The 17,878-nt window shown below is 43.9% G+C and overlaps 1 protein-coding gene across 1 annotated transcript; it reads left to right on the top strand.

Moving 5' to 3' along the window:
* Nucleotides 1-11,884, top strand: LOC123758741 (uncharacterized). The gene is made up of 5 exons (XM_069336552.1): nt 1-2,224; nt 2,451-2,703; nt 3,010-3,112; nt 3,410-3,509; nt 3,920-11,884. Exons 1-5 carry the CDS (start codon nt 37-39, stop codon nt 4,033-4,035), a joined length of 2,760 nt encoding a protein of 919 aa, XP_069192653.1. The 5' UTR covers nt 1-36; the 3' UTR covers nt 4,036-11,884.
* Nucleotides 11,885-17,878: the final 5,994 nt, after the last annotated feature.

The following is a 17,878-nucleotide window of genomic DNA, read 5'->3' as shown; positions in this document are numbered from 1 at the left end:
AACGTTTGTTTCGTGTTGCAGGACCCGCCCAACAACATGGATCTGGAGCTCTTTGAGGCTCTTCTGGCCAACATGCAACAAAATCTTCCCCAAGGCGCCTACGATGATGTCGATGACGACGACGATGACGACTACGAGGACGACGACGACGACGATGACGACGACGACTACGACTACCCTGGAGGTCACGAACACAACATCCACACAATGGCTAACCCCTTCGGTGGAGGCGGAGGCGACGGAGGGGGCGGCATGGGCGGGGGAGACATGGGCGGCGTGTCCCTACCCACGATGCAGACCATGAGCATCTTGCAGGGTCTCCTTAATATGAATCCGGGTGCCATTCCTGGCGGCGTCCCAGACATGGGAGGTGCCATGAACCCCGGTATGGCAGGCATGGGCTCCCCCATGGACGGCGGGGCGGGGAGTTTCCTCTCAAACATGCCATCATTCATGCCCGCCATGAACCAAGACATGGCCGGTACCCTTGCTGGGGCCTTCGCAGGTGGCATGAGCGCCCTCATGGACGGCTTCGCGGGAGGCAATGGAGGGAATGGAGCTACAATTCAGGAATACGATGACGATGAGCTCCTGTCTGATGAGGACGATGAAGACGACGAGGACGATGACGACGATATGGACGATAGGGTCGGCATGGGCACCGTGGCTGCAGCCGCTGCAGGTGTAGCTGCTGTTGGTGCTGTTGGCGGTCTTATGGCCTCTGGAATGCTAGGATCCTCACACCCGTCAGCTTCCCATGGGGTGCACGGTCCTCTCCCTGTCCACATGCAGCATCCCGACCACAATCCTATGGGTGGGCATCCTGGAAATGCGTTACTAGCAGTGCATAATTCTCACCCGGGCCATCCGCCCCCGGTAGGCTTCACACACAGTTATAACCCGGCAGATATCATGAGTCCGCCCACTTCCCACCCACAGATCCCACACAGCATAGCATCTTCACCATCCATGCACCACACCAACATGGCGCCTAGCATCAGCGGAGGATCTGTGAGAAGTGTGGACCCTCTAGCGGGAGTCTCCATGGGTTTGGCAGGCATGGCAGCAGGGGCAGGCATCCTGGCGCCCGTTGTCGGTAGTCTGCTGGCTAGTGGTGGGAAGTCCTTGTCTCAACTGGACAATTCTGATACTTCCAGTGTGACGTTTGTTGGTGATGACTCCTTGGACAGTTCCACCAAAACACTTCCCGCTGACCGTTCAGCAGACCATAATGCTGTGGCTGCAACGGCAGCAGCTCTGGAAAAAATGCACATTACGCCACCCCAGAAGAATGATGCGAAGCCTGCTGTTAAATCTGACCTTGCAACCGGACCCCAAAAAGAGGCTTCAAAGGCCAAAAAAGAAGAAAATGACAGTGAAGCTGAAGAGGAGGAGGATGATGATGAAACTGAACCAAATGAAGATGTACCCAGGCCAACAAGAGTAGACACGCCATTAAATAAATTAGATGATGATAAGTCCAGTGTAGGTGCCGACTCCATCCCGGGATCAGAATCCGGTGATGGCAAGTCTGACACAGAAAGTGTCAGGAAGAAGACCCCGTCCCCTGTCCTTGTTGGAAAGTTAGGACGACTCAGTCCCACTGGCAGTGAATCCACTCCGGTACTAGAGTCTGCGAGTTGTGCTTCTATCACTGACTTGGCAAGTGCGACGGAGTCGATGCGAGATTCCGATACTGACAACCATTCAGATGCTCACAACGTTACGGCCAATCTTTCAGACCTGGACAATGACCTCCACGAGGCCCAACCCAAAGTTCGCGCCCCTCCACAGTATGCCGTCGGCGCTCTTCCCATCGTTATAGAGAAGCCAACGTTTGGCTGGCAATCTATGGTGGGTTTGGACACTGCCAAGGATGCATTAAAGAATTTGTTTATGAGTGAAGCATTCCCAGAAGTGTATGAGGGGACTCAAGGTACTTGCAAAGGTGTGCTGCTGTTTGGGCCCTCAGGGTCTGGGAAGACTTGTCTTGCACGAGCGCTTGCCAAAGAAGCCAACGATGCTATTTTGATTGGTATATCAACGGCCTACCTAGCAACGCAGGCCCCCCTCGAAGCCCCCAAAATTGTGCGGTATCTGTTTGACCACGCCCGCATGAACAGCCCTGCAGTCATATTGTTTGATGAAGTGGACGCCCTCTGCTATGATAGGTCCAGCGAGACGGCACTAAGAGCAAAGGCAGAATTACTGTCTCAAATCAGAGGTAAGGAACTCATTATGTAAACAATTTGAAACAATACTGTCTTAAGGTTTCGTATGGCACGGGATGGGTATGGGGTGCATTAATGAATAGAGAAATAGAAATAATGTTTTGTATATTTTCAAAATGAATATCAAGTTGATATTTTCACTAAGAACTATTTTGTGAATAAATTATGATGGCAGAAATCATTAACACCCATTTTCTACTCTTTTTTTTAATTTACCAGGTATGACTACCCTAAACCCTCAGTACCCGCCTCGCATCGACCCCACTGCCTTCAATGACGGCATCATGGTCCTGGGCACCACTAACCAACCCTGGCTCTTGGAGGATGACCTCAGGAGAATCTTCACTTACAACATTCACGTCAAGCTCCCGAGTGAGAAGGCGCGAGAGGAGCTCTACAGAATGTTCCTGCAAGCGTTGCCACATAATATTAATGATGATCAGTTCAAGTGCCTAGTAGCGAAGAGCGAAGGGTGAGTGCTATTTCTGTCCCATTGTTGACGTGTTGTAGTGGGCACTTGCATCCGTTAGCATTAATAAATGTTAATTTAAAATGCACTACTAACGTTAATTGTTTCATTAATGTGTTGAATATTGAATCATACCTGAATCATTGGCCATCATATGTGGAGTATACCTGTTGAAGGTTCTGGGAGTTGTTCTACCCCCAAGCCCGGCCTGAGGCCAGGCTCGACTTTTGCGATAACTTTGTCTATCGTTTTAACATTTTTAACACTTCCTGCACACTTAACTAGACACGCTTTTCCCTCACCTTGCAGGTACTCTGCTGCTGACGTCAATACTGTGATCAGACAAGTGGCTCACATGCCTCCCAGTGATCCAAATAAATACATACAGAATGCCCCTAGGGTTATTACCTTCGTAAGTTGAATCACTATCTTTTGCCTTTTGATCCCACTGCTTCTGTTGGTTAATATGAAATGTTGCCAGTTCTGTTCCATCTTTAGGTGCAAAGATGGAACAGAAGATTCCATCCAAAGATTTGCAAAATAGTTCATTGCTAATCCATTTGTTTAAAACTGGATAGGTTATTTTTTCCCTCGTTCATCAAATACCAATTGCAGTAAAGGTTTGGTGCAACTTTATTAACTATTTGATGTTGTCAAGTTATGTTTCTGAGGAGTTTGTTGGTTTTGACTGTGTGCCTCTTGATTACAGGATGACCTCGCCACTGTGATGACTGACTACAGATGTAGATTTACAGCGGAGGTGTCCGTCAAGTACCAGACTTACATCAAGGCCGCTACCCACAGATCTGGTAAGTGGTGGTGGTGGTGTCTCCGTTGTAGAATTATGCTAGGATCCTTCTCGGTTCCGTGTAGATTCTTTGCATTATTATAGAATCCTTGTAAATGACTGTAGAATTGCCCTAAAATCTGCCTCGGTACACGGTAGTTATTATAAAAACTGACAGGTTAATTTCAAAAATACTTTTCGCTTTGGTACTATGTTAATCCCTTCATTTATGTAGCATACTTGGTAAATGTTCCTGTTGGGTATTATAACGGGTTATAAAGTATTATTTCACACGGGTCCTGATATCTTGTGAACCCTTGTGTTGCGAGTGTGTTTGGTCAGTGTGTTCCTTCATCTTGCTCATATTATTTCCACGAGTATACAACTATGAATCCATATTCTGACTGAGAGGTTAACTTTGTCTCCCTACAGAAGAGCGACGAGAAGACACCAAGAGTGAGGAGAAGGGTAAACCCAAGGGCGTGAGGAAGTTCGGTCAACGGATCGCCAAGTCCATTGCCGCCGCTCTCGTTGCTGTGATAGATTAAACTGTGTCTAGATTATAGTGAAAAGACAGACCCTGGCGGTGGGTACAGTCCAAAGCTGCACTCTAGAGTTGTGTCAGCGCGGACCATGGTTACAGCAAGTCGCTGGGGAAGTTGTAATTAGCTTTGTACAGTCTGTCTGTGATGAACCATTTTTTTTTTTTGACCTGCATTGGCCATGATCCGGGCTGAGTATGATAGTGACCTGAAGTGTACTCATCAGATGAAATGATGAGGCACTTCTGATGTTGGTGTGTTTAGTGTGAAGTGCTGCCGCTGTGCCTCGGCCAGGGTTGGAAGAACTTAGTCACTCAAAGTCATTTCCTGATCCCCACCATCTACAAGCAAACTCCCGCCCTCCAGTCCCTGAGCCCCTTCCGTTGATGTCCTTCCCGCCCGCCACGCACCCACAATTCTGCGGGCAAGCTGCCTAAAAAAAAAGCCCCACAGCCCAGGATTCCCGAATGCCTAGCAGCCTATGGATTTTAAAAGTGTTGAAAATTGCCAAAGCGGTATGGCCCGTTCAGTTCTACCTAATGGTGTTAATGGTGACTTTTAATTCCTAACTGCCCCATGTGCTTTTGACTGAAAGACGTGATGTAAAGTTGCGACAGGCGTCTACTCGCTTGGTGATCTGCTGATGAGTCTGCTAAAGTGCTGTGCTGTGCTGTGCTGTGCTAGGGAATGGTCCATTAGTGCTAAAAGTTAAGGTGTACAAAGGTTACTACCAAGGCTGCTAGGTTTAGCATACCACTGGGGATCTACTACTACTACTACTACTATTATATAGCATCATAAAAAGCGTGTGAAATATTTTTTTTTTAAGATGCCTGGTCTATGTTGTACAAATCTTCTTCAATAGATAATCATTCATTTCGCCTAAGTCACGTGATCTCAAAAAGTGCGCAAGCAGTAACTCCCCATTTTATAACGTAGGTAAAATGTGTTTTTAGTGATTTTAAAGTGATAAACATACAATAAGTGTCTTACTATTATTATTATTATAATTATTATTATTATTATTATTTGTTATTACAGTTGACATGGAAACTAAAAATAAAAAAAAAAAGACAGAAAATTATTACCAGTCAGAATCATAGATGGAGTGACCAAAGGTGAAACCCCCCCAAAAAAACACAAACAAAAGACTTGAGGTATTTCGGCAAGTCTTCCACTGATGGGCGTGCTCCTTGTGATATCTTGAGTAGACACACACACTGTTTGAGGAAGCCGTAGTGAGAAGCTGTGGGTCGGGGTACATCACTGTGGCAGTGTTCATACCCGCTGCTCTTTTGTGCTTGGGGGTGAATATTGCAATGGGGTTATAACATAGTTGCTGTTGTTGTTCAGGCAGGTATTATTTTTCCCCCCTTAAAAAATGTAATTTTTTTTTTGTAAATTGATTTTTTTTTTAAATATTGTATATTAGTCTGTTATTCTGTTACCCTTCCTCCCCCCCCCCTTCCCCCTCTCCCCAGTCCGTCCGCTGGAGAATTGGCATTATGTGTATATTACATTTTTTTTTTAAAGAGATCTCACTTGAATCCCAAGACAAAGGAGCCGCGTATAGTTAAAGACGAGTCTTCAAGTGTGTGTAAGTGCTGCTTACACTTATGTCACCACTGTTGCTGCCGTGTGTGAGTGGTCATGGTGGACAGTGAGCCACTTTTTATGTAATTTACAATGTTATTCTTTAATTAAAAGCAAAATATAGTGCCTGCAGTACCTACCCCCATGAGCACTCTCCTCCGGCACCAACAGTCCCCCTTCCCTCCCTCCCTCTTAGTTGTATAGTTTGTGTAATGTTGGCATGTGACTGCAGTGATGGTGACTGCAGTGATGCAGTGATGGTGGTGCAGGCTGGTGCTTACCCTCGGCTGGGGGTGGTGGAATGCAGCTTCTTGCTTTAATTTGTTTGTTGGTTCTATTTGATGTTATGAATATTTTTTGGTGGGTTACGGTAGATATCTTTTAATTTTTTTTTCTCTTGCTGTTTTGGCCTGATTTTAAGGGATCCTTTGGACTTTTGGATAGACAAGTCCCTGTGGAATTCCTTCACTTTTGGCCATTGGGTGAGCACCTAACCTGCTTATACACTAAATTCAGCTGCCCCTGTTTCGCTTAATTAGAAATATGGATGGCGAGCATTCTCCCCCCCCCTCCTCCTTCCCCCTTGTTCCTTCCGTAGCTCTGGCCGGTCCCTCACTAGTCACGTCTTCCTCATAGTTTCAAAATCCATTTAATTCGCCTAATTTATTGAGTTTTTTGACGGTTTTTAAATCATATCGGATATTTTTAAGATTTTGATACTGCTGTACGCTGGTTGAGGACGTGGCAGCGGGGCTCCCCCAAGCTACAGGTGATGTTAAGAGGGTGGAGTTGTGTCTTGGAGCCTTGCGCTAGCCTAAAGAGTATCGGCACCTTTATACTTCCAAGTGCACCGCCGTTTATAAGTGTGAAAAGTTTAATTTTAATTGAAATATTGCATTTATAGAGCCACTGTTTTAGCCTTTAGCATTTGTTCGTGCTTAGCTGTTAAGGATGGTAAAAAGAGACTGTGTAACAGTCTTTGTTGTGTGTGAAGTGAAACTTTATATAGTGTCGCCACAGATCTTTCTGGGGCGGGTGGGTGGCACTTCTCCCCCCGGCCACCCACTAACCTCCCCCGTAGTTGCTAATGACTACCCTCCACTCGCCCACACAATCCCAGAGTGTTGTTATAGTGTGGGGGAGCATATATCCTCCCTTTTGCTGTTACTGTGGGGGAGGGGGGGAGGCTTGTCTCTTGCGCACATGTTACGGCGGGCTTGTCAAGTGATTCTTGTGGTCATGATGTGATTGCGGTGTACTGTAGAAAGAGTATATTTGATCAGAGATGGCAATAGATTTTTTTTGTTTGTTTGTTATAAACATGACAACGCACAAACCTTGAAGATTTTTATTTAAAACCACAATTCTACTCCCCCCTCCCCCTTCCCCCCTTTCCCCATATCCCACTGTTGGCCTGTATGGGAGCTGGTGGTGCCTGAGCCTACCCGCCCCCCCTGGTCATACACACATCAGCTTGTCTGTGTAATATGGCAACGGTAATTTTTCACAGACACCCGTCTCCTTAGAATGTAAGATATACTGTGAATTGCTGTCATTTGGTATCGCTGAGGTTCATAATGAGCGCGTTTGTTCCATTTTAGTTTATACGCCTGTAAATTTTTTTTATCACTTAACAGAATTCTGAAACGCAACTTTAAGGGTTATAAATCGCAGAAAGGGTTTAGGTAATCTCAATCTGTGATTACTATCGGCCAACATTGCCACCCGCCAAACACACACCGAAACTACGACGTTGGTACAACGTTCGAACAAGTTTTAACACCTTCTAACCAGTTATAACAACCAATATAGCAAGTTATAACAATGTGCTAATACGTCATAAACACGTTAAGCCAAGATGTAACAACTTTATTACAAATTGTAACTAGCGAAAAATAGAGACAGTTTCGGTTTGTGTTTCCAGGGCTGCACTGCTGTCATTCTTAGCCTGAAATGGTGTTTTAAGAATTCTGGTTTGCTTCTGCTTTATCCTTGCCCGCCGATGGTTGGTTGCTTTTTTATAATTATTATTATATATTATATATAATCTACCCCAACGTGTTGAGATTAGTCACTTGCTACCCACCCCATGGCCGTCTTTCCTGAGTGCAGCTCAGTAGAACCTAAACTTAACTCTCCGTCTTGGCTTGTGACTTAAGGAGTACAAGTTCCAGCAAATTTCTATCAAGGAATAAGTAATGCCTCTGGGCGGCGCTGCATTAACTCGTGCTCAAATGCATTTGCAACTAGCTTGGATAGTTTTTCTTTCCTTTGAGCATCTGCACTATCACACTAGCTGTTCTTTGGAAGGGATGAACTCACAAAAGAATAGAAATATTTATAAGTGTTCATACTTTAGTACTTCTAAGAGTACTAACTTGTACTCAAGGCTTACCAAGAGTCTAGCAACAAGCAGCAATAAATTAACAATTTTAAAAAATTTTAATTTAAAAATTTAATTTTTTTTAAGAGCAGACGAGTGACAGTGCATTTCCCAGATAGGTTGGCATCGTGCCTCTACATATTATATGTATTATATATATATACTAATGTCACTAAAAGCTCTTTTTGACCCGGCCAGGATTCGAACCCATGTCGTCCAGGATCGCCCCTAAACGTTCAGAGTACTGTGACCACCCATCATTATGATCGTCTAAGTCTAAGAGACGATCATTGGTGCGGTAGTTACGGTACTGTGTACGTTTAGGGAGGTGATCCTGGACGGCATGGGTTCGAATCCTGGCAGAGTCAGATAAGAGTTCTTAGTGATCTATGGCTTGCGCGTTCATACAACTTGCTCACACATTATATATAATGTGTAATATATATGTATATATATATGTGTGTATATATATATATATATATATATATATATATATATAATAATATATATATATATATATATATATATATATATATTATTTTGTCATTTTAATTTGAAGGTGCATTCACATGAGGTTACGAGGCTACCAGACCTTGCATAATCAGAAGCACGAGAGGTGGTGTGGCGCAGAAACGGTGTGGCGCAGCTGGGGCGAGTGTGGCTGAGGAACCCTGCGTGCCTCCCATCAAGCACAAAGTGTACGATACACGCGTCGTGTTGCCTTCAAGTATATTGCGAACAAGAAAAGGGATGTATAATTATACGCGAAAATTGAATTCGACGGACGAATGGTGAAATCGAGGTAAATACAGACGAGAGGAAGGCGAAGGGGTTAATCCGAGTACTCGACCTCAGGGGTAAGGGAAGGGGGGGTTACATCCGGCAGCTGACGTAGGTCAGGTACCCCTGGAGGTGTCCCTCAGGCCCTGACCACACTCCCACCCCCTCTCCCTGCAGGTCACCAAAGGTCAAACAGCGATGGCTAGGCTGCTCTTGATACAGTGTCCTAGCTGTGTATATTCCCGATTTGATTTGTCATTCATAACTAAATCAAATAATACAGTGTGCCTTTATTCGGGATACAAACTGCGTCTTGTTAGGAATCACCAATAACTACGTGTTTCGCCTGGTCACTCGGTACAAACAGTCAATAACAGAGTAATTCAGAATGATTGATAAGACGTTTGTCAGTAAATATGTAGAAAATGATATCAAGAGTAGTAATACGCAACCTCCTTGTGAGGACAACTATTTAACAAATCTTTGAAGAAAAAACGAGATAATTGATGAGTGGAAAACCCCGCTAATCGGTCCTGTGTTGTTGGTAGCTGCCTATAGGTTGGTGCAGCCATTCACCGTCTCGAGGAAGCCTACTTGCCTAACATAAGCGTGTACACGTAGCGCTTGGTCCCCCACCCTCACACACACATACACAAAACCGAATTAAGTGCATTAAAAAGAGCTTTAAAACGTTAATATTTAAGGTAACCAAATGTGGAGGAGTGAGGAAGTAATACGGAGGGTTTTAGGGTAAGTGGTGACCGCTCCGGCAGGCGGCGACCGACATATATGGCGAGGTTGCCACTACACAAAACCTATTTTTCACAATTCATTGTTCGTTTTCTTTGTTTATAGAAGACTCTTGCACTGTAAACTGTATCACATTTCGTTCTATAATTTTGTTTTACGGCGTATGTTATGTAGCTTGAGACTTTCTAGCCTATTGCTGTAAATGATGACGCGTTCGCCTTGACGGTCAGAGTGAGCTGGTCGTGGCCGCCCTGAACGAAGTCTCCAAGATAATTATTTTTTATTTAGTTTTTTTCTTGTCCCTAAAATGCGGCAGCAACTGGGACGTATTACGTATGGTGTTCCTCTGCCATAAACGCAGGACCTTGTAATTTCTCTCCCACACCTGCATGTCAAACGAGAAAGATGGAGTCATCCCGGCCCACAGCTGCGCCACACACACACACCACGACGCCCTGCTTCCCATCTGGCTTCCCAGAAAACACCAGCTGGTGTTAGTATCGATATCTGATCTTGCAGTGCTGTCATGTGGTACCTATGGGCTTGGAGCCTAATTTGAAATGATGGAAATATATATATATATATATATATATATATATATATATATATATATATATATATATATATATATATATATCATATCCGCACAAGTAGTTTGAAGCTGGTTAAAAGCCAAGGGGGGAAAGGAATCTACTTAGCTGCCTTCAAAATACTCTACAACATGTCATACAGTTTTTACCATTTGTTTCTGATTCACACGGCTACACTTTTGTGTCCCGTCATCTTGACAGGTCTGCAACGTGATAACATGCTGGATGTGTATGACAGGTTGGAATAAATATAAAATATATAATATACCAATTTTTTAAGCCTAGAGTCAAGCCACCTACATATTTTCTTTGAACCCTCCCCCCACCCCCCTCCCTTCCCTTCCCGCACCCGTTAACCCGAAGAACTTGAGTACGTGATGTTTATAATGTTTCGCTATTCTAAGGCAGGGACATATGATGCAATAGACTGATGCTTTAGTATGAGGTCTTCTTTTGAGGTTTCTTTATTCTATTTTGTTCTCTCTTCACTTCAACCTCCTCTCCACCTCTCTCACTTTCTCTTCCCTCTCTCTTTCTGGAGGCAGATGTGGATTTCTCATCATCTAATATGTTGTTTTGGTGACGGTGTGTTCTCCGCCTTTGCAATTTTTAATAAGACAGCCATTTCCAACTGTAAACAAAAATAATGTCTTCCAAGATGGCGGTGAAAATCCAAGTCTTCCATTGATTTGTCAATTAATATATAAGTAAATTTTGTACTTGCATGGTCTTCCAGCTAAAAGAAAAAGATAATTATCAACAAAAATGTCTTGATATATATGTTCAAAGCCAATTCTACTTAATTATTCTATTTTTATTGTTGACTGTTGAAGATACGCCCATTTATATGCTTGTTTTATTGTTTGCCTACGTAGAAAGCCTTTTTTTTTATATAAGAAAAAAATGTGTGAATGGCATTAGGCTTTATATCAAACTCCGCCCCACACTGCAGCCTCTTCCTCCCTGTGATTTTTTTCTCTTAGTGTATCCATGTTACTTTTTTTTTAAATGATGCAATACACATTCCGTTAACATGCCTCTATGTGGTGTTTTAAGAGTCTCGGTGCTTCTTATATATTATGCAGGCCAAGCATTGCCATGTTTTTTTTATCTATTTTCTCTTTGATGGTATATATATTTCTCCTTTTATCATGTTTTATATTTCTTGCTATGGTTAATGTCTCTGTATTGTATTTTTATTTTCCTGTATATTTTTTTTGTCCCATTGTTATATGTAGCAAGAGCCTGTGATGCTTATCTTCCTGTGTGTATACGTGTGCGCTTGGGTTAAATGTCATTTACAGTCTGATTATAATTGTTATTAAATGATATTCCTTGATGAGACGGCAAGCAGGGTTTCCAAAAAAAAAAAATTGTTTTTTTTTATTAAATCTCGCTCCGCCTTACCTGTGTGATAATGCAGATGTTATTAAGAGTCTGTAAGACACGTGAGTTCCTCTGAACGCGCCCGTCACTATCTTTAAGAAGTCATTTCTTGTGCGATTTTGGGAATTTTTAAGTATTTTTCTTCCTTGATATTCGAGGTTGTGTATTTTGAAATTCTTGTTCAATGTAATTGGCCGCCATTTTTTTTTTTTTTTTTTTAAGCGCAGCTTCCAGGAGCTGTGGGATGACGTTCAGAGGAAGATGCGTGCATATGATAGGCTCTTAAATGCATCAAATTACTGTATCAGAAACTCTACGCCAATCCAATGTAGGATCAGCTGATTTAATAAACGTTATTTTATTATTGCCATAACTTGTGTTTATTCTGTACTGGATACTCCTGTACCAGTTGTGATGACGAGTTACGTGTTTTAACCAGGTACGGTTTATGAACAATAAAGCCTATGAAGAGAACAACAAATGTGAAGCTATTTTAAGACCCCGAAATCAAGTGATAAATCATCCCGGGATAATTGATCGACGGCTTCAGTGTTGGGTTTAACGTCTTGGTGCAATTGTCAAGGACATATTTTTGTTGTTTTTATAAATGTTCAGGTAAAGTTAATGTCAAAATGTTTCCAAAGTCAACTATTTCCATTTCAAAACACAAAGAGTAATGAAAACACTAAAAAACATGAAAAATATAGCCTAATTAAAAAATAAAAAGCACAACTCTCATAGCGCCTGTCATCTATCTACACCTGGGTTATAAAGGTCATTACACTAGTTTATTGACCGACCATTAAATATACTTTAGCCTGGAACATAAGTCAGGACGGAACCAAAACTGTCAGTATATACACAGAAATAGGGTTACACTTCTCGCTTCATGCAGGTCGGCGTTCAATCCCCGACCGTCTACTACTAGGTGGTTGGGCATCATTCCTTCTCCCCGTCCCATCCAAAATCCTAATCCTGACCCCTTCCAAGTGCTATATAGTCGAAATGGCTTGGTATTTTCTTTTGATAGTCTCGCTGTATATCTCGCAGTTATGGATATTGGATCACTGCAATGGTTAATTGTTTAAAACAAATGTAATGAGAGTAATTTGCAAGGATGATTTTATGGTAAACTGATGTTTTATGAAATTGTTATTTAAAGTTTAAATATAAATGTAGCTTTTCATAATTATTTATCCTAGTATATACGATTTATAAAATTTATCTATACATTTGAATAAAATATTCACAGTATTGACCAATATAGTTTTTTACCCATAAAAATGATTATGTTTATGGGCAAGTTCATTTACCTTAGGGAGAGGCAATATATTCAGAGGTGTACACCCCCCCCCCTCTTCTCGGAGTATATAAACGTATACTTAATAGCTCTGAACTACTTCCAGGGCTGAAGTATATTTGCTGATAAGACAGGAAGCACTTGTGTGGCCTTAATAACCCTCCAGACGTTGATTGGCCATTTCAAGCCCAATACGAAACGTAATCAAATAATCGACAGATACATAACAAGAAAAGATCAGACGTAGGCGAAGCACTACACATCAAACAATCTCAAGGCACTCAAAGCGAAGCAACCTCAAAGTAGCCACCTCGCACTGCTATCCTCAAGACCAGAGCAGAATACACCTGGTCTTGTATACATACAAGGTGTATACAGTATACATCTTGTATGCCAGGTGTACTGTATACACCCACCGCCCCTGCCTTCCTAAGAATTAAGGAAATTACAGAAGTGGCTCAACCGACACCTTGATGATTGATAAAGACACACGAGGTGGCACGCGCATGAATAACCCGTGGATACCTTGCATTAACCTTCTAGGTTATATATTAGATTGATCTAGCTAACTTTTATCACGGGAGACATCTCCCGTCACGCAGGGTGCAGTCGCGCCTCCACAGATCTCCAGTATCTTCTATTGATACTGGTAATGGCTCAAAAGGGCCACCACTTACGAGCTATTCATGCCCGTGCTACCTTTTGGGTGGCTTCATCTTCATCTTAACACATTCACAAAGGAGACATCTCCCGTCATGCAGGGTGCATTCGCACCTCCACAGATCTCCAGTATCAGCTTTTGATACTGGTAATGGCTCAAAAGGGCCACCACTTACGGGCTATTCATGCCCGTGCCACCTTTTGGGTGGCTTAATCTTCATCAATCAATCAATCTAACTTTTATCCACCTCACCAGTAGCTTTGGAAATGTTGACAGGCTTAACGAAACGCATATATTAGCATCAGGCCATGTATATAATACTTTACGGGCTATTCATGCCCGTGCCACCTTTTGGGTGGCTTAATCTTCATCAATCTATATAATACTCAGTAGCTCGGTCGATATAATTCGGCCTTAAACGCGTGGGGGTCCAGGGTTCGAGTCTCCTAGAGCCCAGGTGAATGCAATATGAATCATTTCTCAAACAAACCTTCACTTCCAGTGCGGAAACTTTTCCACATTTGTAGCTCAAATGGAACTAATTATAAACCTTCATCAATTCGGATTTAAAAACAGCTAATTGGGGATCCCTCTGTAATATAACCGGAATTAATCCTTAATAGACCGGATGATGGGAGTACTTAAAGTAGGAAGAGGCCGGGGGGGGGGGTATCATCCAGAAGTAATTATTCTTACCGGAAACATTGACGATAATGATGATAATGAGAACAGAATAAAAGCTGATGGCAGAATATGACAAGTGGAAGCAGAGTATGATGATTAATTATTGCAGTCTAGTGATTATTATAGAATATGATGAGGAGGCAATAAGAAGATTAAGGCAGAGTATTATAATGAGGATAGAGTATGATGAGGGGACAGTACGATCTTCGGGTAGAATATAGTGAGGGAATACTCGCTATCGAAATAAAAGGGGGAACTGAAGGCGGCGGTGGGTCACATTTTGCCCAAACCCCCCTGCAGTTTTCAAAATATCCCAAACATCCCAAATTCGAAACCTGAGCCATATTTTGGACCCAAATTCTGGCTCTCTGCACCTATTCGCAGTTTGAAATTCCGACTTTTTATACTAAAAATATGCAATTACTGAAAGCGGCGGTGGGTCACATTTTGCCCAAACCCCCCCTGCAGTTTTCAAAATATCGCAAACATCCAAATTCGATACCTGAGCCATATTTTGGACCCAAATTCTGGCTCTCTGCACCTATTCGCAGTTTGAAATTCCGACTTTTTATACCAAAAAATATGCCAATTACTGTAAGCGGCGGTGGGTCACATTTTGCCCAAACCCCCCTGCAGTTTTCAAAATATCGCAAACATCCCAAATTCGATACCCGAGCCATATTTTGGACCCAAATTCTGGCTCTCTGCACCTATTCGCAGTTTGAAATTCCGACTTTTTATACCAAAAATATGCCAATTACTGAAAGCGGCGGTGAGTCACATTTTGCCCAAACCCCCCCGCAGTTTTCCAAAATATCCCAAACATCCGAAATTCGATACCTGAGCCATACTTTGGACCCAAATTATGGCTCTCTGCACTTATTCGCAGTTTGAAATTCCGACTTTTTATATAAAAAATATGCCAATTACTGACAGCGGCCGTGAGTCACATTTTGCCCAACCCACCCGCAGCTTTCAAAATATCCAAGCATCCCAAATCCGATACCTGAGCCATATTTTGGAGCCAAATTCTGGCTCTTTTATGACATAATACATTCAGTATTATTATACATAATGCATAATGCAATGAATAATATATTTACTTAATAATATGAATAATACTAAAATAGTTTGTAATCAATATCATTTTGTTTATTTGAATAATTTTGATGACAAATTAAAAAATTATTTGTCAATTTTTATTTTGTTTGGAAGCACAGTTTTCATAGGCATATTGAAAATGGCAGAGCGGACATTAGTTGACAGGTTGAGCGACAGGTTGAGCGACAGGTCGAGCGACAGGTTGAGCGACAGGTCGAGCGACAGGTTGAGCGACAGGTCGAGCGACAGGTCGAGCAACAGGTCGAGTAAATGCTTTCTCGACCTTGCTGGGTTCTAACACGTCAAATTATATAGTCAGCAAAATAAATACTAAATTCTTCTAATTCTCTCGTCTTGAGTAAATGCTAGAGTGGTTGGTAGGATGGTTCGTAGATAGGATGGATGGTTGGCTGCTTGGCTGGCTAGCTAGCTACCTAGTTGCGTTAATGCATTACGCATAATTTTCCGATGAATTTTCCTGCTATGTAATGCTACGGTGTTGTAATTGATCGATGTAAAGCTGTTAAGGTCGGGTGGCCTTGGACGGGACGAGGGGAGGGAAGGGGATTAACCACTTACAACCGCTCAGTATATTATAGTCAGCTACCTAAACCTAGTTACCCTCAATACCCCTCCCTCCCTCCCTCTTTCCCCTTGGTTCAACCGGTGGTTCGTGTTTGCGTCTCTGTAAGCTCTCTCCTTCACTCAATACATCACCCTTCCTCTCTCTCTCTCTCCCCTTTCTTTACGTTGTCTCTCCCTCTTCCTCCATCGCCGTATTCACAGCCTGACTCCACTTCCTGTCCTGCTGTCTAAACCCTTACACTCTGAATGTGAGCGGAAACGAGACATGTGACACGCGTGTTTGGGGTGGTGTGTGTGTGTGTGTGTGTGTGTGTGTGTGTGTGTGTGTGTGTGTGTGTGTGTGTGTGTGTGTGTGTGTGTGTGTGTGTGTGTAGCTGGATACTGTTTCCGTCAACGTGAGCAGTTTTTATTAGCAACCCCGTGTTTGAATACTTCTACATGATTGAACACTGGGAGAGGGAAAATGAATTCCTTCCTTGGGATTCTCTCCGTCAGCGTGCACGCGTCTAAGAGAATAAAGCTGAACGCTTTCCTAAGTATTGTGATAAGTCTGACGTTTGAAACATTATCATTTCAAAGGAACACTTCCTTGGTGTTTCTGAGTAATGGTTTGTGATAGTTCATCGACCAGCTCCTAGATGGTTTGGCCTGAATTCTTGCTGTACCTGGAGCTGCTGTGAATGACCACCACCAATCACTGACGGCATCGTGGGCCACCAATCACAGGCAGCATCGTGGGGCACCAATCAATGGCAGCATCGTGGGCCACCAATCACAGGCAGCATCGTGGGCCACCAATCACAGGCAGCATCGTGGCCCACCAATCACAGGCAGCATCGTGGGCCACCAATCACAGGCAGCATCGTGGGCCACCAATCACAGGCAGCATCGTGGGCCACCAATCGCCGGCAGCATCGTGGCCCACCAATCACGGGCAGCATCATGGGCCACCAATCACCGGCAGCATCGTGGGCCACCAATCACAGGCAGCATCGTGGGGCACCAATCAATGGCAGCATCGTGGGCCACCAATCACAGGCAGCATCGTGGGCCACCAATCACAGGCAGCATCGTGGGCCACCAATCACAGGCAGCATCGTGGGCCACCAATCACAGGCAGCATCGTGGGCCACCAATCACAGGCAGCATCGTGGGCCACCAATCACCGGCAGCATCGTGGGCCACCAATCACCGGCAGCATCGTGGGCCACCAATCACCGGCAGCATCGTGGGCCACCAATCACCGGCAGCATCGTGGGCCACCAATCACCGGCAGCATCGAGGGCCACCAATCACCGGCAGCACCACACCGAAATAAACACCGTCAAGTGTTTTTTTTGTGCTCGCACGCCGCGTGTGTGTGCAGGTAGAAACAGGAATTATCCCGGGTAGTGTATTCAAGGGAGACTCCCTGGTCTCTTGCACAAGACCACACACCTGGCAGGCGGGCGCACACACACACACGCACGCACGCACGCACACACACACACACACACACACACACACACACACACACACACACACACACACACACACTAAGGTTATCTTGAGATGATTTCGGGGCTTTTTAGTGTCCCCGCGGCCCGGTCCTTGACAGGCCTCCACCCCCAGGAAGCAGCCCGTGACAGCTGACTAACACCCAGGTACCTATTTTACTGCTAGGTAACAGGGGCATAGGGTGAAAGAAACTCTGCCCATTGTTTCTCGCCGGCGCCTGGATCGAACCCAGGACCACAGGATCACAAGTCCAGCGTGCTGTCCGCTCGGCCGACCGGCTCCCTCACGGGCACACACGCGCACACACGCACACACGCGCGCGCACACACACACACACACACACACACACACACACACACACACACCACACACACACACACACACACACACACACACACACACACACATTACAGTACATAGACACGCTCTACTAGTCTTTGGGAATATTTAAGTTGATTTTTAGCTACATTTTTCCGGACGATCAAATTAATAGTACAAAAAGTAGTTTTGCCGATGAACCGTCGCTACATATTGGTGCT

The sequence above is a fragment of the Procambarus clarkii genome, chromosome 36 (genome assembly GCF_040958095.1).
Source record: "Procambarus clarkii isolate CNS0578487 chromosome 36, FALCON_Pclarkii_2.0, whole genome shotgun sequence".
NCBI lineage: Eukaryota > Metazoa > Arthropoda > Malacostraca > Decapoda > Cambaridae > Procambarus > Procambarus clarkii.
This window is presented reverse-complemented; position numbering and strand designations above follow the sequence as displayed.